This window comes from Apis florea, unplaced genomic scaffold (assembly GCF_048593485.1).
Source record: "Apis florea isolate Af1SG1 unplaced genomic scaffold, ASM4859348v1 contig_3068_pilon, whole genome shotgun sequence".
NCBI lineage: Eukaryota > Metazoa > Arthropoda > Insecta > Hymenoptera > Apidae > Apis > Apis florea.
Window position 1 is genome coordinate 1,919,810 of NW_028256700.1, and position 21,660 is coordinate 1,941,469.

At 36.5% G+C, this 21,660-nt stretch overlaps 2 protein-coding genes across 4 annotated transcripts in view; one reads left to right on the forward strand and one right to left on the reverse strand.

Moving 5' to 3' along the window:
• LOC100869814 (uncharacterized) lies at positions 1-2,901 on the forward strand. Its single transcript, XM_003690908.4, has 7 exons — positions 1-166; positions 777-1,198; positions 1,274-1,497; positions 1,584-1,639; positions 1,739-1,958; positions 2,028-2,236; positions 2,355-2,901. Exons 1-7 carry the CDS (start codon positions 90-92, stop codon positions 2,431-2,433), a joined length of 1,287 nt encoding a protein of 428 aa, XP_003690956.1. The 5' UTR covers positions 1-89; the 3' UTR covers positions 2,434-2,901.
• Positions 2,902-3,208: 307 nt separating this feature from the next.
• Positions 3,209-21,660, reverse strand: part of centrocortin (cerebellar degeneration-related protein 2-like) — a 34,529-nt gene continuing 16,077 nt past the window's right edge. For 2 of the 3 annotated variants that reach the window (XM_086908230.1, XM_012495085.3), the window contains exons 2-7: positions 9,207-9,319; positions 8,984-9,132; positions 8,557-8,743; positions 7,726-8,018; positions 7,319-7,472; positions 3,209-4,915 (exon numbers count right to left, since the gene is read on the reverse strand). In XM_086908230.1, coding sequence (XP_086764356.1) covers positions 3,692-4,915; positions 7,319-7,472; positions 7,726-8,018; positions 8,557-8,743; positions 8,984-9,132; positions 9,207-9,319 — 2,120 coding nt within the window. In that variant the 3' untranslated portion in view covers positions 3,209-3,691. Of the gene's footprint in view, positions 4,916-7,318; positions 7,473-7,725; positions 8,019-8,556; positions 8,744-8,983; positions 9,133-9,206; positions 9,320-10,531; positions 11,017-21,660 lie in introns of those variants that run through there. The other variant, XM_012495082.3, reaches the window with a different exon arrangement.

The following is a 21,660-nucleotide window of genomic DNA, read 5'->3' on the forward strand; positions in this document are numbered from 1 at the left end:
TTTCATGGAAATATGCCTTTAAGTGCAAAGTGGCTTATATTTTCGGTTTCATGAATCGCGTCAGTTTCGGGTAGTTACATTGTTACGGTATGGCTGATGTGGGCCTAAGTTTAGATGACATAATTAAAAAATCAAAATCATCAGGAATGAGAAGCAGAGGTGGAGGGTAAGAAAATTTAAACAATCAGTGATAAATTTAACTATACTGTGATTGTCGTGTTATTGATTTCTTTATAACCTTAAAAAAATAAGATCTCCAATTATCAAAAAGAACATTTCTTTTTTTTTTTTTTATATCATCTACCAATATTTTTAAACATTTTTCATTTCATTCGAAAGATAAACGACATTCTTTTTATAAATTATTTTATTATTATATCAATTCGATGATTTTATCTCATAATCTCAGATTAATAAAAAAATTTGTTTTAAATTGCAAGTTGTTCTTAACAGTGTTAAGTTATTATGAATAATTTGAAATTTTGAATTTTTTTTCTTAGAAATATTTTTTATACCATTATGAATCATTATTTATATGTATTTTTTTATTATTTTATTTCAAATATATATTTTATTTGCAATAGAAAAGAATGATTATGATCCAATTGGTATATGTTTAGTGATATTTAACTGTAATCTGTATAATTGTTAGTATTTCGATTATATATAATATTATATTTCATTAAGTCAAAATTAATAAAAAAATATAAAAAATAATAATATAAATAATAAAAATATAAAATAAATTATAATACTCTTTATTACTTCTTATATAGCGTTCGAAGAGGTATTAATAGAGGTGCAAGAGCTAATGGTTCGCTAGCTCGAGGACGTGGTTCACAAGTAATTACTGATGCAAGATTTAAAATTATACAAAAAAATCGAGAAAAACTCACAGATGCAAGAGATAAACTTGCTGAAATTGCTAAACAAAGCGATGCTAGATTAAAATTAGATAAGATTCGTGCATCACAGTTTAAAAAAATAGAGACACAGATACCTGGAATATCTCAGAAAACAGGTCGTAATGGAAGACTATCTTTATCTACTAATAAAATGCCACCAATCATGCCACATAACGTTCCACCAAGTATTTCAAACAATTATATGCCACCACCTTCAAGAGCAGTAGGTTATAGGCCACCTCCACTCGCAGAATCTCATTACATGGGAAACATGAATATGGATTTTATCGATGGTACATAAAAAATTGATTTGATAAATACAATCTATCTATCTCTATAAAATTATTTAATATCTTTATACGTTTCAGATTATATGATGGAAACAGCACCTTTAAGAAGAACTGTGAGTAACGAATATGCTCCTACACCACCTCCTCCACCCCCAGCTTTCAGTATTAAACCTGCATCATCTTATACATGGGTAAAACCAACAAGCAGTAATGTAATAAGAATCGTACCCTCTCACAAACCTGATGATGATAGAGAACGCGAGAGAGCAAGAGATTATAAAGTTATTGCACGTTTTCCAATGGCAAGTGTTAGATATATCGTATAATTTGTTATTATATAGTTTCTTCAATTTTCAACTTTCAGATTATTCGTAATTAATGATTTCAGACAAAATCTGCATCTCCCTCGTATAAAGAAGATTGGAGTTTTGGCACGAAATCACGGTACTTAAGTTTTTTATCGATTTTTATAAAAATTTATTATTTATTTTATTATATAAATTTTATCATATGTAATATTTAAATTTAATATTATTTTTATAGGACTATATTAGCAGAAGACACGGTAGATTCCAAATATTACGATTCAAGAAGTCATAGAGACATTGGAGTGAAGTCAAGATTAGATTCAGTTCCAAGTAAATCGCGAACTATGGATGTTTTATCTCGATCTAAAACAAGTTCCAGTTCATCGTCACAATCTACTGGTTATCGAATTGTCGTATCAAATTTACAAGCAAATGTTACTCAAGAAGATATCAAGGTAAAATGGTGTAATAAAGTATTATAATGCATATGTAGTTTATCGGTCTTAACAATTTGTATATTGTAGGAATTATTCGAGGATGTAGGAGAATTGTTAGTATCTCGCTTAGTACGGCCGGGTACAGCGGAAGTAATTTATAAAACGTTAAAGGATGCTACTAAAGCTGTTGAAACTTATCACAATAGACAATTAGATGGACATCCTATGAAATGTCTCCTTGTAAATCCACGACCAAAAAATAATCCAACTGGACCAGCTGTCAGATCTCTTACGGAGTATGATTTTTATTTTTTAATTATAATACATTATCTTATCGCATTTTTCTTTTATTAATTATGATTATTCTTCACTTTATTGCTTAATAATTATGAAATTTAAATATATCATTTACAGATCAAGGAGAAGTGTTAATTCAAGTTATGTACAACCAAGTTTAGGAGCAGTACATCGTGCGTTATTCGATGATTCTTAATCAAATATATCAATTTTGATGAAATTGCCATATACACTGGCAAAATTTTATTCCAAATATTTTTAAAACTGAAATAAGAAAAATAGAAAAAAAAAAAGGATTAAGAGATGATCAAATGACAGTAATGCATTAAAGAAAAGAAGTTTTGAATGGAATTTGTATTTATGGAACATCACATGTATCTTATTTTTAATTTATATATTGCAATTGAATGGAATTAACGTAATAGCAAGTGAATTGAATGTTATTATGAATAGCAGATACAAGAATGCTTAAATGTACATTTAAATGTAGTCAATAAAAGAAAAAGCATTTAGGAATTTGTATAACATTTCGTTGTTTTGGATTCGCGCTTATGCGAAGTTTTAAAAATTACAAAAAAAAGGAGAAAAAAAAAATGTGTATATTACACTACACTGTTGTTACACTGCAAATGTAAAAAATATATGCCAATTCTTTAAAGTCTTTTATAGTGTAATGTTCAATAAATAAAAAAGAGTTATATGGCTTTTTATAGGATACCGAATAGAAAGGAATTAAGTGTTACTACGAGATAGAATGTACCGACTAAGATAAAGATATTTTATTTACTCGACATAAGATGATCATAATATTATCGTAATTTATAATTATGAGATATAAAAGCTAATATACTGTACATGTTATTAATGAAATGCACTAATCGTGAGTTCTCCTTGGAAATAGGTATTACGTATGTCATGGAAGGAAATTCGAGTAAGTATTTGGAATAGTTGACGATTATAATTCGACATAATAAATGGCACATAAATAATTTTATTTCTGATCACAACTACAATTTCTAAAGAAAAACAAACTCGCGAGGCACGACTCGATTTATACCGTTCATAAATCTCCGGTAGATGCTATTAATAATATATGTATATTAACGTTGTATACCTTTGTTGCCCACGCACATTCACATGAAAAAACCTATACAATTAAGATATACAAAATACAATAAAAAAATTAATTTCAAATAATTTAGTATCTAGTAGACATTACACGCAATCGCTTCCCTTAAAAAATATTCACAAAATTTGTTCAATTAGCACTGATCATCAATACTGTGAATCTTACTTCTGTGAAATAATTTAATTCCGTCCTAAGTATTTCGTTTTACGAGGTTAAACTTAACAAATTTTGAACTTAACCTTTCACTTGACTATATCTTACGTATAAAAGTCTCCTTTTTTTTTTTCCTCCTTCAAGGTATCGTGATAATATATCAAAGAAGATTTTAGCTTCTACGATGATTGTTCATTTTAGATTTATTTGGCAACCGAAGAACTTCCGCGTAAGACATTTCTAAACGTTTTAGCCGGGCTACTTCTACCGACGCTGTGCTCGGTTTATAGTCTCTATACTCGAAACTGTTGTTGTGTTGAGCGTTGTTGTTCGAGCCTGCGTTATTCGAAGATTTTGCGGTCGAATTAGGCGATTCCTTCGTTTTGTTTGGATAAGCGTACCCGTTGCACGTGCTACCATTTTGATCGGCGATCGTGAAAGGTCTGAATTTCTTCTTCCCCCCGCTGTTCGATTTCGGCGGAACGAACTTTGGATTCGTGGTTGGAATCACATCGGGTGTCGTTGGTCTATCGTTATACGTTAATTTTTTACTAGCGGAGGAATGTTTTTTCGACTTCTTTTTACTGTTAAGCATTAAATAATCCGATCGATTTACGTTTCGAATGATATTCTTCCCATTCTTCGCGACACTCACTTCACCGTTTTGTTGTTCGTTCACTCCATTCGGCGAGATTTGTACTATGTACGGTGGTTCGGATACGGCGGATGAAAATATAGAAGAGGAAACGCTTTGATTATCGTCGGTTGTCTCGCTAGGAACATCATCTTGAAGCGCGGATTGTTGCTGAGAATTGATCGTGCTCGTGGAATCGTCCAACAAGGGTAATTTTTCACCTTCGTCCTTGGCTTCCGCGGCTCGTTTCAAGACTCGGAATATTTCACTGAACAATTGTCTGTACTCGGGCGTTTTCCTGAATCTACTCTCGAACGGGCTATTGTCGTCGTAAATGCTGAACTTGCAATCCTCGCCGTCCGCAAACGAGAATAGGAACGAGCCGGGCCTTCCCTCGGTTTGCGTCGCTTTGTTACTCGTCTCGTCCAAAAAACCGGACGATGAAGTCTCCGCCTCGGAGAAATCTGTCGGAGTGGCGGAAAACACTTTTTTACCGCACATCTCCGTTTTGGCACGTGTCGCGTTACCAACCGCCGATTTAGCCGGCTCCTGTTGGATCTCCGCCTCCAACGTCGGGCTCTGAAAACTGTTGAACTCCCCCGACATCTCTAACTCTTCTTGCAACGACATAGGCGTTGGCACGCTATCTTTCCGCCTAAGCGCGGATCGTCTTTGAACTTCTAACAACGCTTGATATTTCTCCACTAGCACTCTATAAGGATTCTTCATGTCGTTCGACACTTCGTTTTGATCGTTCGATTCCTGAAAATATTTATACACGATAATTCTCTCTATTTTTTTAAAGCCAATAAAAGAATAAAAGAAATTAGAAATAAAAAAAAAAATTAAAGAAATATAGAACAGAAGATAAAATAACTTAATGTTATTATATAGTTTTCGTCGTGTTATATTATATCGTGAAAAAAAACATCGGTTTTATATATTTTTTATACAAATAAAGAATTAATTAATTAAAATTTAATTCCGATCTGTCGGCGAACACGAGCGTCGATTTTAACGATTTTTTAAATAATAATTCGTCTTTTTGAAAAATAATTTCTGACAAATCTGGAAATTTAATTCGCTAAGAAAGAATCGACCAATTGTTTCTCGTCAATGTTTAGAAATCAAGGGTTAACGGATGAAAGGTAAAGGCCAGATTTATAGGATATTAAATAAAAAAAAGCAATATTTGTTGTATAAAAATATATTTTATTTAAAATCATATAAATCTGGCACTTACATTGTACAACAATTTTAACAAATACTTCGACTAGATATACTAACAATATTCCATCATGCTGAAAATGAAACGAAACAAAGTTCGACTATCGACGAAGAAAACTTAATTCTAAAAAAAAAAAAAAAAAAAAAAAAAATCAGCATCACCAAAAATCCAATTATCTATTAAAATTTTATACATACATGAATAATTAATTATTTATATATGAAAATAACTTATTCGTCAATTCGTTAATTTAAAACAGTCTTTTTGTTCTTTGGAAATCAAACTTTTCTTCTCTATTTCCTTTTTTTTTTTTTTTTCAACGACACACAATATCTACAAGATCACTATTCATTCTATCCTATTAAATTACTCAGAAAATTAATTGCGGTGTTTGACAGACTTTTTTTTTTTTTTATAGTCCCAATAATTTTTTTCAATTTATCTGTGTGGATATTCGATTCAAGGTTTCTTCGTATTAATGTTTGGAAGAAAATTTGTTTCATTTTCATTGGATTAAATGAAAAGAATAAAAGGATATTAAACGGTAGTGCAAATCTACGTATAATAAGCATGAATCGAAATTCTCAACGTGTAAATTTCCGCAATTTATTTAAGGAGTAATTTAATATTAATATAAACATGCAAACAAGATTTTATTGCACGCGAATTTGTGCACGGCATTTTTCTGGCATACGAACGATATATTTATATCGAATAATTATTTGAAGAATCGATTTTATATTTATATGTTCTCGTTAATAATCGAATTTCTTACGATTACGCTCCTAATAATGTAAGTGCTCAGTTATAATTTTCGTTGTGCTTTACCTACACCATTTTTTTTTTTTTTTTTTAAATTTATCAGCTTTATCAAGAATCTTCGACAACGCGCGTCTTTTAATTTTCTGCCACTTGCAAATTTTTCTATAATAATGTAATAACCTCCCTTTGATAACTTTCTAAAAAAAAATCTGTTAAATTAAACTAATTATAGAAATTGTAATTTGTAATCGTAAGCCCAGAATGCCAGAACGAAAATAAATCTAACAAAATAATATGTATAAGGATGAAAAAAATATATATATATATATATAATATTGGAATTAAACGAAATTTGATCAAAATTTTTCATTCGTTCGCTTCTCATTACGCGACGAAATTTTTCTTTTTATCAAAGACTTTTCCAATTACTTATTTCGTAAAGATAAAGTTAAAAAATATTCAGTCTTTATACGTCAAGTGAATTTCAAAAACAGATATTTCTCGATAATATATAATAAGCGAATACATTATGCTCGATTAATTCGACTATTCGCTCGATTAAATAATTTCTAATTTAAAAAGAGAACTAGTTCGATTTATTTTTCTTACGCGTTAAAGATTAAAGCAATTTCTGACTATTCTTCACCGGTAGAACTCTTTTCAATATAAAAATTGGTATTCGAAATGGTTTCAGCAACAATGGTACGACACATTCGTTTTTTATATACCATATCGTATGAAAGAAAATGAATATCAACGATGGCGATTTCAATATACACGTAAAAGTTGTCCATAACAGGGATCGAAATTCTCTATTCTCTTTTTTTGCCTTGGATTTCTTAATCTTTGTTGCGAATATCTCCTAAAGCAAAGAAAATTAAATTATTTTTATCTATCTACTACAACTTTAATGCCCTTATAAATATATAAATGCACGAAATAATACATATTCATCGTTGTTTATCACAAATAAATATTGTGTACGACAAACGCAAAAAAAAAAAAAAAAAAAAAAAAAAATATAGGAAACAAACATCGATCGAAGAATAATAAAACGTTATGTAAATAATTGAGTGAAAAGTGAAAGAGTAAAAAGAGGAAACGCTTCATGCATATAACAATATTGCCCGATAGAACGAACGTTGCAGAGAAGAATATAATAAAAAAATAATTACCTGAGTAAGAGACTCAGTGTCACGTTGACTATCGTTTATGAGCGATTCAGCCATGCTAATATCATCGTATTCCTCTTGATTCAACATTACAGAGAGTTCGTCGTGCGTTTTAGAGTCCAGTCCTCGTAAACATCGTCCGCATAATTGACCCCGTCTATAAAAATTTCAATGTCTCGTTATCGAAAAAGTGTCATCGGCCGATTAAATTAACACAAAGTCAGCAAAAATTTTCCTAAATAAACAACTTTTAAACGACTGTATTTTTATACACTTTTATATATATATATATAAAGAAATATCATAAAAGATCTCGTAATAATACTCGAGAAGATATTATTCTCTGAATTGTTATTACATTTCGAATAAATTGAAAAAAAAAGTAAATATCTGTTTGACACGATATCTACCTTACTTCTTCCAAAGTGTTTATCTCCTCTTGAAGATTTTTCACGTCTTGTGCTTTATTACGCCAAACGTTCAACTGTTCTTCCAACGCGTTGTTTTCTTGCAACAAAGATGCCAATTGTTGTCGAAGCTCGGCAACCTTTTGCTGCTCTCTTGCCCTCTGGCTTCGCGCTTCCTGCAATTGTCTCAACAATTCGGTAACTTCTTCGTCGTTCGTTGGAATTGTCGGTAATTGCCGTACGTTCGTATCCGCGTTTGCCTCTTGGAAAGATTTCTGACCAGACGGAGCAGCGTTCTGAAACATTATTTTCCGCGTTTCGGAATAATAATAATAATAATAATAATAATAATACGATCGATCGTTTTACATTAACGTTAAAAAAGCACCTATTCGAAGTATCGTAAATATTATCAAGTCTCAATCGTAAAGAAAAAAGAAAAAAAAAAAAACTGGGAGCGAAAACGAATGCACGAACTGTATGCGAGAGACACAGGTAATAAAAATGGTTACGACGACCGCATTGTTGGACAAGAAGCCGTACAAGATAACTCCATTTATCTATCGAAATTTTGTTAGTGCCGGAATTCTTGCGAGTAAATTCGCTTATCTGAAAGTAAACTTGTATATAACGCACTTGTGTATTCCTTATTACTTATTTCTTACTAGTCGAGAAAAATGAAAGAATATTATCGAGAGTTTATTCAGTTAAATGGTAATAGAAATTTTCTAAGGAAAATTTGTACGATGAGATTTTTTTTTACCTTATTAGAGTTTAATAGCAAAACGGAATAATTATCGAAGTTGGAAAACGAATTCTATGAATATTAATTACCTGTTGTGTGCTGCTACCCTGCGTGACCGATACTTTCCAATGAATGGTGTGTGTTTGTGTGATATTGTTCGCCGATTGACTCGTAGATTGTTGCCGGAGCAGACTTTCATGCTGTTCGTTTATCTCGTCGATTTTCTTCTGAAGTTCCTCGCACCTCGCTTCTAGACTCTCGATCGTTAAACATTGACTGTCAACAAATTACGAAGAATTACGTATGTCAATTTAATTTTCCCTCCTCCTCCTCCTCCCCCCCCCGCCCCTCTTTTTTTGGCGTTAAATGGCCAATTTAAAAACCGAGTTTCGATTCGATCGATTCTCGTAACATTGATCGATGGATGGAGAAATTTTTTTATCCAAGTTTGCGTTTACAATGAATTTGCGATAAAATTGAATAACAGTACCACAGATGATCAATCCTCATACATACCTCTTGATCAGTTTTTTGTCGCTGGTGTTCTCAATTACCAGACGATGATTCGCACGTTCCAAATCTTGAATACTGACTTCGAGTTGCTCGTAAATTTTCAACCGCGAATCGTTCACTTCTCTAAGGGCAGCGGTTTGTTTTTTCATATACTGGAAAAAAAAAAAATATTATTACTTCAATCAAAAACAGACGCGAATATGTTTCAAAACGTTCAAAAAATCACCTCTATTTCTTGTGCTTGTTCCTCCACGGTCGATTGATGCGCTTTAATAATGTTCTCCAATTCCTTGTTCCGTTCCAAAAGCGTTTTTCCAAGTTCTGCCGCTAATTGTAAATCTGAAATAAAAAAATTTCCAATTTTAAAATTCTCTAATTTTCGCACTTCCTTCGTAAGAAAACGAAGTTAAGAGTGAGACGTAATTAAAAAACATCATTTATTCTTTCTCCCTCTATTCTCATTTCGAGATGGGATAAATAAATATTTTAATCTCTGTCTCGTTAAACAAATTTCCCATCATTGAATGATAATAATACGAGGGAAAGAAAAAAGGAAACGAGATATGTAAACAGAGTCAGAGAGAATGATACGCAATACAGGTATCCGCGGTGGTTAATTTGCGCGTGGTTTGATTATTCTTAGGACTAAACGAGATCCGATCTATGGTCAACGTCCGATGCTTTCTCTCTCTCTCTCTCTCTCTCGTTAACGACGACGAGACAGAACGAGCGATTCGAAACGATGTACGGTAAGCGGTTGTTTGTTTGGTTCGTTGTATTTCCTCGTGCGTCCGAAATCGACCTTTCCACCTTGAGACGCGAGGATGAGGCGTGGATCTAGGGCCAAGGACCTTGGGAGTCGCGAGGAAACGACCCAACTACCGTTTTCTCCTTCCCATCCCCCGCTCTCATTAATGCTTCCCGACTCGCTTCATAGCGCCACCACGAATCCCACTCTCTTTCTCTTCTCCTGATTCGCACAATATTCGCATTTCTCATACATCAAAATATCTCACCACGATTATAATTTTCACCACGCGACATGCATGCACTTGTATTTCATCCTGCCTTCTCACCCTTCCTCCCTGTCTCTCCACGTTTTCCCATGTTTCGTAAAAAAAATATAATTGCATAGGAACTAGATTAAGATTTACATACGATTCGAATATCTCGTAAAAATTCACGTCACGCTTCGAGCTCTTGTTTTAGAATAAATTGCACACATATTTTGCGAATGCAACATAATAGTGGGATCACGTTTTTGCAAAAAGATACGCGTTTTCTTGCATTCTTCTCGCGTTGTCACGTTCAATCGAGATATCTTATATGCTCTTTCCTATATTGTTATTTACACGTAACGTTTGCAATTTGGAAACGTTATATAAATAAGAAATTGGCATCTCTGCGAAGATCAAGTTAACACTTGTCCGAAAATACGACGAAATCACTGGAAATCTCTCGTGTATACATATTTTATCCGTCGACCGCACATTTTCAAGCGCACCGAATCACCGTTCGCCACCGTTCGAACGAAAGAGATCGCGTATATACCTTCCGGGCCTTGAAGACAAGAGAGCTCGATCGAGTAATCCCAACAATCCAAGGAATTCATCTGAGCCTGCGGGTCCCAGACCACGTCCACGCTAGGACCGCTCATCTTTCCAAGATCCGCAATTCCAACTCGATCGACTCGAACTCGCGCTTTTTCTTCGTTTCCCGGTTCTTCCGTGAACACGAGCGTGTATGTATGCGTGTGTGTGTGTGTCTCTCTCTCTCTCTCTCTCTCTCTACACTTGATATCGTTTTTCACTTTCGAAGGGACGAATCTCCTCTCTCTCTCTCCACCGATCGATCAACCGCTTCGAATGAAAATAAAATTGGTCCATCCAGATGATATTCAGATTCGAGGGTTACTCTCGGATTTATCTCGAGCACAACCGGTTCCAACGAAGGTAGCCGGTCTTCTGTGAATCGGTTACAGGTTACTTAGGTACCCGTGGAACGTGCTTAGCCAAGGCCCAAACGTCCAATGCCCATCCACCGCTAACCCACGACCACCGTCGCTCGTTCCCTCTCTTCGCGCCAAGCCTTCCACTCCCCCCTTCCCCATCCCTTCCCCGCCGACCGTTCTCCCCCCCTCCCCTCCCTCGCCCCCCTCCCCTACCTGTGTCCACGCTCCGCGTCTCGGTGTAATTCCCTTCTGGCGACCACACTGACCATCTTTCCTCGGCTCTACTCTCACTCCCAGCGTGCCCACCTCTTTTTCCTTTCCCTTCTTCCAATTCCGTATCTCTTTCTTTACACCGGGTATACACACGTGCAAAACTTGTCGTCCCACTTGTGCTACTTTTATTTCAAAATCGGAATCTTTGATTAAACCAGCATGGGAAAACGCGCTAATCACCTTGATTACGCGTGACAAACGATCGAATTTACGGGGAGGAACGGTGCGATTTTTTTTTTTCTTTTAAATTAATCGATCTTTAAAAAAAAAAAACAGTCTCGTTCAAATCAATATTTAAAGACTTTTGCCTTTTGCAAAGTAACAACGTTCGAATAAAGCCATCAATTGTCACGTCTGGTAATTTTCCGTTAATTTTCTCTTTTGCTTGTTGTCCGTTGATTTGTAATGTAAAGTGGGATACCTATATGAGATATTGAATATTTATAGACTCGACTTACGCAGTAACTGTATAGCACTCGGTATTTTCATACGCATAATAATAATAATAATAATAATAATAATAATAATAATAATAATATTCATCGAAGTTGGTTAAAACTTTTCCAACGAATGTTTATTCGTTTGCATTGTATTAATTTTATCGATACGATATTTTTGCGATAAATGGAATCGAATCGTATTATAATAAATAATACACTCATCGAACGAAAACGAATTAACTATCGGTTATTTTTACGCGACGGATCGATCGAACGATTATATCGACGACGTACAGAAATATTGGAAAACGAGGCGATGATCGGAGGGGCTCTCGTCGATCGCGAAAGAGAAGCGAGATCTCGTTCTCGGGAATCGCGATAAACGACTTCCTCGTGGTATTTTCGATCGAAATAACCTCTGGCGACCTCGAGTCCTTTGGCGAATCGAATACTTTCTCCTGGGAATGGCTCGCGAAACGTTATTAATCTCTCGATCGGTCGAAATAAAAGAGAGAAGGCTATTGTTGGCGTGGACCGAGAGCGCGCACAGCCGCATACCCTCTCCTCCTCCTCCCCACCCGGCCACCGCCACAGGTGCACCTATACGCGAGAACGCCGACCTTTCCAGACCACCAAACGCCACCATGCGGTGTGAAACCTACCTCATCTAACTGGACCATTATCGCGCCAACACCACACCCTTCATCCATTATTATCTTTTACAAACTAACTGAATTTCACGCTTTGCTTTTGCGCCGTATCGATCGCATTCGATTTATTGCCGCCGGATGCGGCTCCCAATCCTATCTCCATACTTTCTACCCTTCTTGCCCAAGATCTCCTCCAAGATTTTCACCTCTAATAATCGATTTTTTCTTCCGTCCCGAGCTTTCGGAATCGATATCGCCTCAACATCCACACTTATCCCGTAACAACCTAAGGAAATTGGCCGTGAAATTTTTTTTTACGTGCCGTAAAAAAAGAAACGCAAAAACAGTGGAACGAACGCGTATCTGTTTTAACAAGTGGTTGCGCGTGTTCGCAAACCTTTCTATTCCTTAAATAAGGCGACGCGCAAAAAGTTTGCCATTGACTCGAACTCGAATCCGATCCTACGTAGAATAAATACGTGGTTCTCATCATTGTACCATCATTGTACGAGGCGCACGCGACATTCTACGAGTTTATTTCTCTTCCAAAGATGTTCGCGCCATAAATTTCACGGATCTAGAATCTCTTCTCTTGCTGTTTATTTTTCAAATACATACATGCGTTACGCACGTAACGAGTCAATGTGAAAAAGCGAGGAAAACGCTCTTCTTCGTAGCGGAATTTCTTCGAGCATTTCGTGAGCATCCTTGCCTATATTTCCTTTCCTCTAATTTTATTTCGAACAGAGAATATTACGATAGAGACCATTTTATTTCGTAATCGTGATTTTTGTTACCGATATTTTATTAAAAAAAAAAAAAAAATAAGCGAAGAGTATCTACCGAAATAATATCAATGAAACGACAGGAATTCGAAATCCTGTTTCGAATATTTACTTTACAATGGGAGACTAAGGAGAGAAGGTAGGCTTGGTTCATAAACGAGGCGCGAGAGCATTGTACCTTAAACCCCGAGAAATCTGCTCTTTCTCACGAGCCAGAAATTATAAAAACAATACGTAATAACGCTTCATCTTATCCGATCCGATCCGTTCCTTGAAAATTCAACGGAATGGATAGGTATCGTGGAGGAAGAAAGCACGGTCGAAGGGAAAGGATGAAAGCCAAGAGAGGAGTTTGGTCCTTCCCCCTCCACGCGACGCGCGACAATTCTTCGAGTCGCGTGTTAATCGCGTTCGTTTCTAAATTGTGGATTCGGCAACACGGCAATGCGACTCGAGCGCTACTTGGATCGATACGACGACGCGAACAACCATGCCTCGTTGGCATAGGACAAACGCGTGTTAATCGAAATCGATTGCAAGACACTGTGTTGAAACACGATGCGTAAATTTATAAGAGTATTTCGAGATGATTTCGTCCACGTTTCTAATCGTTATTTGACGTTAATATCGTCCAACGTTTTCGAAGTGGTAAAAAATGATGGATAACGCGCAATATAACGGATGGTGCAACAGCGAAGATGTCGTTGGAAAAAATGTCGTTCCATTTACTGTTTAGAAATATATTCGAATTCGATATCGCCTTGTTCCAATTACCTTATAGGGAAAGCAAACAAAAAAAAAAAATCATTTTATCGAGGATATTTCACGGATTAGTCGTATAAGGATATAATCGTGATATCTTGAAATGATGATCGACATACCGTAGTTACCTAACTTAATATCGGTGGAGGGACGAGGCAAATGGTAAAAAGATTGTTTTCTAATGGTTTACGACGATGTAATTACACCTTCGAAAGTACACGTTCGACGTTCACACGCGGTTGATAATTTAGGAAGAAGCCGTGTCCGTGCACCCAACGAACGTTACGTGAAAATTACCGTGTTGACGATAAATACCGAATCGCTAGTTTCACATCCTTAGGGCTCGGCTGTCGCGAAACGGGCATCTTCCTCGTCAATATGGATATTAAGCGAATTCAATTAAAGCGAATTTCTATCGAATTCCACTTACCAACTGTCGATCGTAACTGTATTATTTTATCACAAATGTTTAACAGTTTGGCGAAGAGATACGTGTAAAAAGAAAAAGAAAAAAAAAACGCACTTTCACCGTGGCAACGTTTAACGTTAACGTTTCGAACGCGAAACATCGAATCCATATTAGGCGTGGGTCTTTGTTACTGACGTTTAAGGAGATGGAGCAAGAAGGAGAACCGCGTTCGAAAACAACAGGATGGAACAATGCGATCCGGGGGAAAATACTCGCGTTGTTTTAGAAAAGGAAATAAATAAATAATTATACGAAACGATTCTTGCTTTAGCGGTTTCGTTAATTGAACGAGTATTTCTTTTCGAGCGAAGGGGAACGGATGTCGCGATTTTCCACCATTTCTTTCCATTTACTTCTTTCCACCGCAACTCACGCCAACGATTTCAACAATTTTTTTTTTCTTTTACAAACAAAGATGGCGTAGTATACGTATCCATGTAAGTAGCGTGGAAAGAAGGATCAGAGAAGAAGAAACGTTTCGAGAATATTTCGATGTTTCACATTCGTTTTACATCGATAGATGTAAGTGCGTTGTACTATGCGTCGGTGAGCGGAATACGAGACGAACTTGTCGTCTTATTCGGCGCGCGTAACGAATTTTTAACGTCGTGCTTATCCTAATAAGAAAGAATGTCCGTTTACTTTCAATCAAATTTACTTTTTCATCAAATTTTGAAATATCATCGGAACGGTTTAATTGATTATAAATCGCGCGCGTCATTTCCTGTAAAGTGAAGCGTTGCAAAACGGTGTGCACACGAATCGGGAAAACAAATATAAAGGAACGAAATAAATCCAAGGCCTCGGAAGTGACTTTCCCAATAACAATCCGGAAACACGGGGGAATAATTATTATAAAACTGTTTTGGAATTTTGTTGCGAGCGTGAAGAAATCGGCCAAAAATTCCAAACGCCTCGTGCTGCGTGACAAATCGTTTCATAGACGTCTTTTATTGGCCAATACCCGATGCTATAGCGTGACGCGTTGTAAATCTATTTAACGTAAACCGTGTAACAGATGGTAAAGATTATAAAATACAAATACTTTTGCCATCTTTCGATAGGTGTTTTCGTTGTCGAATTGCTTCCAACCAATTCCCAATCCTTATCGAATACGAGAAAGGGAGATAATGACTTGTTTTCGATTATACAATTACGATCATCCCACCATAATAATTGCAAATTTTCTTTGCACGATTTTCACTCGTTTCCTCTCTCCTTCGAAAGATTTTAATCCCGTTATCATCGCGGTTAATCGATCGAAGAGACGAACGTTGCATCGAGATGGACATTTCTCGCCGCGATGAAATGGACTCGGATTCCGATACACGTTGGAAACACATTACAGCGTCGCAAAATCGAGGGCAAGCGTGATCGTTGACTGGTTAAAGTTATTCGCGCAGCCTATTAGAACGTCGTGACGACAGTGACCTCGAAGCAAAGAAATTGAGAATTATGGGTATCAACGTGGTTGGAACCCGTGTCCTTTCCTTCGCTCGCTCCGTTTCATCGCCGTGAAGACACGCCGCTATTAATTAGAAAACGAACAACGCGCCGATTAATCTTTCCTTTGTCTCTCTCTCTCTCTCTCTCTCTCTCTCTCTCTCTCTCTCTCTCTCTCTCTCCCTCTCCCTCTCTCTCTCCCCCCCCCCCTCTCTCTCTGTTGACAAGCGCGTTTAACTACACGCATCGTTATAGCGATATTTATCCTTATCGTTTCGTTCACACCTAAATCCTTCAAACGGCGATATGAATCGGGGAGGAGGCGATAATTTATTCGGTTTCAGGGATTGGCCGTCCGTTTGAAAGGAAAGTGTAAACGATCGGAAACAGCAAAGTTGAAGATATAGATTTAGAAGATTTGGACGTTTTAAAATGGTAACGTTTTATTTTAAAAATGGTATTGCGTTCGAAGAAAAAAGATTGATAATATTTTTTTTTTTTTGCTTTCCATCTTGTCGTTGTATTACACGCGAATAATATCGTTTATACATTTGGAATTCTACGATATAAGTGAAAGTATAAATCGCGCATGGAGTTGACGCGATAATTAACACACAGACCGTTACACTCGTAAACGATGGTTAAACGCGATAAGAATGACGAGCGATCGATTTGCTCGACGAGGCCTATCCGACCATTTTATTATAACAAGATATTATTATACAACCTTGACGCGAATCGTTAATAAGTCGAGGGCCTCTTCTCTTTCTTCGATTCGATTTAATTTTAATCGCCCCGTTTTACTCGCCTCTTTTCTTCTTTCTCCTCTCGTTCGCGCTTGTTGTTCGTCTACTTTGCAACAACGTACATCTCTAACAAACGAGTATATATATATATATATATATATATATATATATACTTCTTGATACACGTGTCCTCCCTGCGGCGAGAATAATCGTTCGAAACGGAGAAATGGTTAAGAATAATGGTTAAACTTGACTCGTCATAAATACAATAAATAAAAACCGTGGATTCGAAGGCGTCGAAACTGCTCCGTCGATAACATTTTATCGATTCGTAGACGCGCTACATTTTATCTTATCGATCGGGCAGACCGTACAACTTGACGAAAAATAAAAATTCAATTTGCATCGAATAATCGCGTTCAACGAGTGCGAAAGAGGTATCGATATCTCATGGTTTCCCTTCCACATCGCCAGTTTACCATCCGGATCGTTTCGAAACGATCGATGATGATTGATTTTATTTCAATTTTTCCTCCCTTTCTCTCTTTTTTCCCCGCTCGCTCGCCCGCAATATCAAAGTCGGTCGGCAACCCTACCCACACGCGAGAAGGTGGATGACTCACGGCTCTTGTTCAGAAGTCAAGAGAGCGCCTTGCTCACTTCCGTCACACCAATTTATTGCATCACCGCTGCTGTTTGATAGAAAATTGTCCTCCCCGACGACGAGTATCTGGACGAGCGGCTCTCCCACTCCTTCCCCCGTCCCCCGTAAAAGTCGACGAGGCGAGTTATTCCTCGTCGAGGACGAAACGCAAGCTCGAAACGAATACCGCAACTGCACGAGCACGATTGGTCGAAGGAAACGGAAGTTGGAAGAGAGCCGGGGAACCGTCTGCGTTCGAACGAGGAGGAAACTCTATCGGCGAGAGTTTATCCATCGGTTGCCTTTTAACCACAACACTTTCCACCCCCCACTCCCTCCACTACTTGTATTTCAGACAAAACAAATCGATCGTCGACCACGCGAAAATTCTTCCATCGGGTATTCTCCACTTTAAAATGGATACGAAAGGAAGAAAGGAGATGATTATTCGGCAAAGAAACTGATGGAGAACGCGTTTCATCTGTTGAGGGAGAATGGTTTATTTGCTTCCCGAATAAATTTATGTTGTAATTATTCCCCCCCCCCTCCCCGATCCCCTCTCGACGATGATTCGATGATTTTTTATGATCCTCCGTTTCTTAAATAAAAACAAACAAATGAAATAATTGCAACAAAACTATCGAGTGCAAACTCTTTGCAACTCGCGTGGATAAACATCGAACGTTGTTATATATTGAAAAGGAAAAAAGGATCAAAAAAAGGAAACGCGACCTTAACTTTCTCGCGAATTCTAGGGAAGGAAAGGTCGCCGTGGAGATCGTTTCAAACTTTCCTCCGTATTCTAATTAGGGAAAAGTTGCGAACGCTCGATTATCTTTTCTATGGAGAGGAGAGGAAAAGGCGACAAAAAAGGCGATATTCGGCGCGACATTCCGGTTTAGGTATCCGGCTCTGGCTCGTCTATCCGTGTCTAGAGATAAAAAAAAAAAAAAAAGGAAAGAAAAAAAGAAAAAACAGGATTAAGACGAGCGATGGTGGTATAATTAGCGAGAGAATCCTATCCATTATCCCGTGAGAACTATAAGTTTCGTTCTAAATTTATGAATAAATCGGTTGCCACGGTTGGAACACCGGTTACACACGCTGGAAATTGTTACACGCTTCACACGCGTGTCTTCGCTAATATGACACGGAAATATCTTCCGTTCCAATTTTCAAACCGAGCATATCGCGAAAAGATACACACGGTAGAGATTTTCAATTGTATTTCGTATTTATCATAATCGGCATGTGAATGGAAGTACAGTTATCCTTTCATAAATAAGATATTTCGAATATATTTGTATTATTTTTCCTATTTCCTATTCGTTGAAATTTATCCGTATCGTATTATTGCACGTGTTAACACGTTTCCAACATATTTGCACGTTTCGATTCTTTCCCTATTTTCTATTTCCTTGATATTTATCTATATTAGGGGATCCGCGACATTCGATAATGGTGAACTAATTTTTTGAAAGGTGAAAGGTCTTTCACGCGTTACGTAAAATTTGTTGCGTAAAACATTGCGATCCGATATCAACTTTACTATAGTTTCGATGAAATTTTTCTTCCTTGACTCGTGTCGACTCGGTCGGTATCGATGGTTCAATTTTTAACCAAAAAGAAGAGAAATATACCACGTCAATATCCGTAACAATATTCTTTCAGAGAAAGAAGATACCGCTGCGCATCCGTTGCGTGAATTTCCACTTGAATTTCCAAACGTAACACGCAGAATTCGAACGCGTGTTGTTATTACGATAGACGAAGAAAAATTTCACGTTGTTATATCGCACGCGATGAACGATCAACACGCGTAGGAGAGGAGAAAGGCTTTCGTTCCCTCGATTTCGACACATATTCGACCGTGGAATTATCGCCCAGCTCTTCCTGTTCCCTCGACCGTAATAATTTATCGCAATTCCGAGAGATAACGCTTCGCTCGCTCTTTATCTCTCCCCCCTCCTCCTCCTCCTCCGTTCGAAAACAATTTTACTCCTTCGACTAGCTGAAAATTACAAATAATAAAAAACGTTTATTCGTTTCGTCGGGACAAGAAACACGAGTACCAACCTAATCGCAGCGTTTAAGGCATTATCGATTTTTACTGGACGAACGTTGCGTTAAGCATCCATCGTGCCGTGAATCTTATCGTTTCGAGAGCAGCTCGATTTTTGCTTATTTTCGCTACGATCGAAGAAAGGATTTCCCGACACCGGGTCGCGTTGATGCCATTATTGCGCGTAAAACCGAGTGTGCCAAACGCGTTTTCCACGCGTGCCAACTTCTAACCGTTTCCCATTTGAAAATCCTTACGATTTCGATTTCGACGAGAAACGAAATCTAAATGTTTTCGTCTACGTAACATCTTTACCGATGTGATAACGCGAATGGTGCAAAAATGAAAAAAAAAAAAAAAAAAAAGTACAAATACAGGAAAAACTTGGGAATGGAGAAAAAACGGACACGAGGCTATGAATCCAAGGCAGTGTGTCGAATACATTTTCGCAAGCCGTTCTTCTCTCACGATCGACTACGGAATCGATAAAATATAGGATAGCAAGCGGTGCGAAGAGATATTCAATTCGCACGAAACCGATGAAATTTCGGATGAATTTGGCCGACGAAACGAATCGAAATTATTATGAATTATTATTATTATTATTATTATTATTATTATTCGCGAGCTCTGACCTTTTATGCTCCTTGCTTTCCAACAATTTTCACGGGCAAAACGTTTAATAGTTGAAGCTACGAATGAAGTTATAATTTATCGTTTCAAAACCGTAATAATAATCGGAAATAACTGTAATGGCAAACTAAGGAAATTACACGAAAAGCGGACTATAATAGATACGAATGAACGTTACTCGAGCATGTTAACGAGTAATTACTTCAAGTAACTTTATTCGAAATTTTTTAACTAGTTATTTTTTTTTTCAACCGATTAATTCCCTAATCCTGGTTACGGATAATTATCGAGCAGGAAAATTAATAACTCATTTTCTTCGTACAATTATTATTAAAAAGTGATTTCAAATATCATCAAATGATAATTCATTGCATCAAATTTGTCCAACAGCGACGGGCAAAATTTAATAGTCCAAGTTTCTTCGATAATTTTCAAAACGTAACAATAATTATTACGAATAAACGTTGTTCAAGCATTTTCAATTGCTTTGTTCGAAATTTTTGACTAGTTACTTTTTTACAACGGATTAATTCCCTAACCCTGATGGATAATTATCGAGTAGGAAAAAATTTCGTGAAAATTAATAATCCATGTTCTTCGTATGACATAACCTATTAAGATTTAATAGCCAAAGTTACTTCGATAATTTATCGTTCAAAACGTAACAATAATTATTTTACGAATAAACATTGTTCAACGAGTAATTTTGCTTTTCAAATCGAAACTCGCGATTCGAATTGATGGACGTTGCACATATCGTGGATTCAATCCTTAAATATTTATATTTTAGACGATTTCCACGAAAATCTATCTATCAAGCGGTTTCATGTTACGCGTGTAACATCGATTTCATACGAACGAAGGAAAAGAAATTTAAATATTCGCATAACGCGTACCTATATATATATACACCTATATATTTACATCATATCCTATATATAGCAGAAAATGAGTTTAAACCAATACCGTACTGTTTTCTTTTTTTTTTTCATCTTGCTCTCTCTTTGTCACAGAGACAAGTAATTTCCATCCTCGTGTCGCGATAATTGACGCGTACGAATGTGCTAAACGAGCGTTAAACAATGCATTTAGGTCATAATCTTGCTTACAAAGCGTCTCCAACATATATTTCCATCGTGTGTTTATCCTTTTTTCGAAAACGAAAAAAAAGAAAACGTGTCGATCGAATTTGGTCGAGGAGAGATCGAGGAGATGTAAATAAGCGTTATGAGAATGTAATTTCCCATTTCCCAGTGTAGAGATAATAGCGTACATTATACACGTATCCACATCAACGTAATACTTTTGATGAAAACGTCATAATAATAAATTTATTGACTCGTACATCATCGTGACTCGAGAATATCGTGGAAATGCTAATTTGAACGCGCATCGTCCATTGCCTATATTTTCTTTCACCGAATTGAATCCACGTTTCTAATTCTTATTAGAATCGCATTTTCTCTTTCCTTTTTTTTCTTCTTTTTTTTTTTTCGAGCTCAAGAACGAGTATCTCTTCTTCCGTCCATCTTTCATTTTCAATCGCGTAAATATGGTAATCGAAACGGGTTCCCGTTTAACAGTACTCGTTTCTTTTTTCCTTTTATCCTCATTCCTTAATAGCGGAATAAAGACACCGATTTCGATATTTACTAGGTATCTAAATATACCTAGCTATATTTCCATTAAAACGCGTTTTAAAATCGTTTCGACTTTCTTCGGTCTTCTCGCAAAAAAAAAAAAAAAAATTTAATCGAACGTTTGTTCGAGATTAAAGTTGAAAGAAGAAAGATGTTAAAAACGGTCGGTGAAAGAAAGGCTAT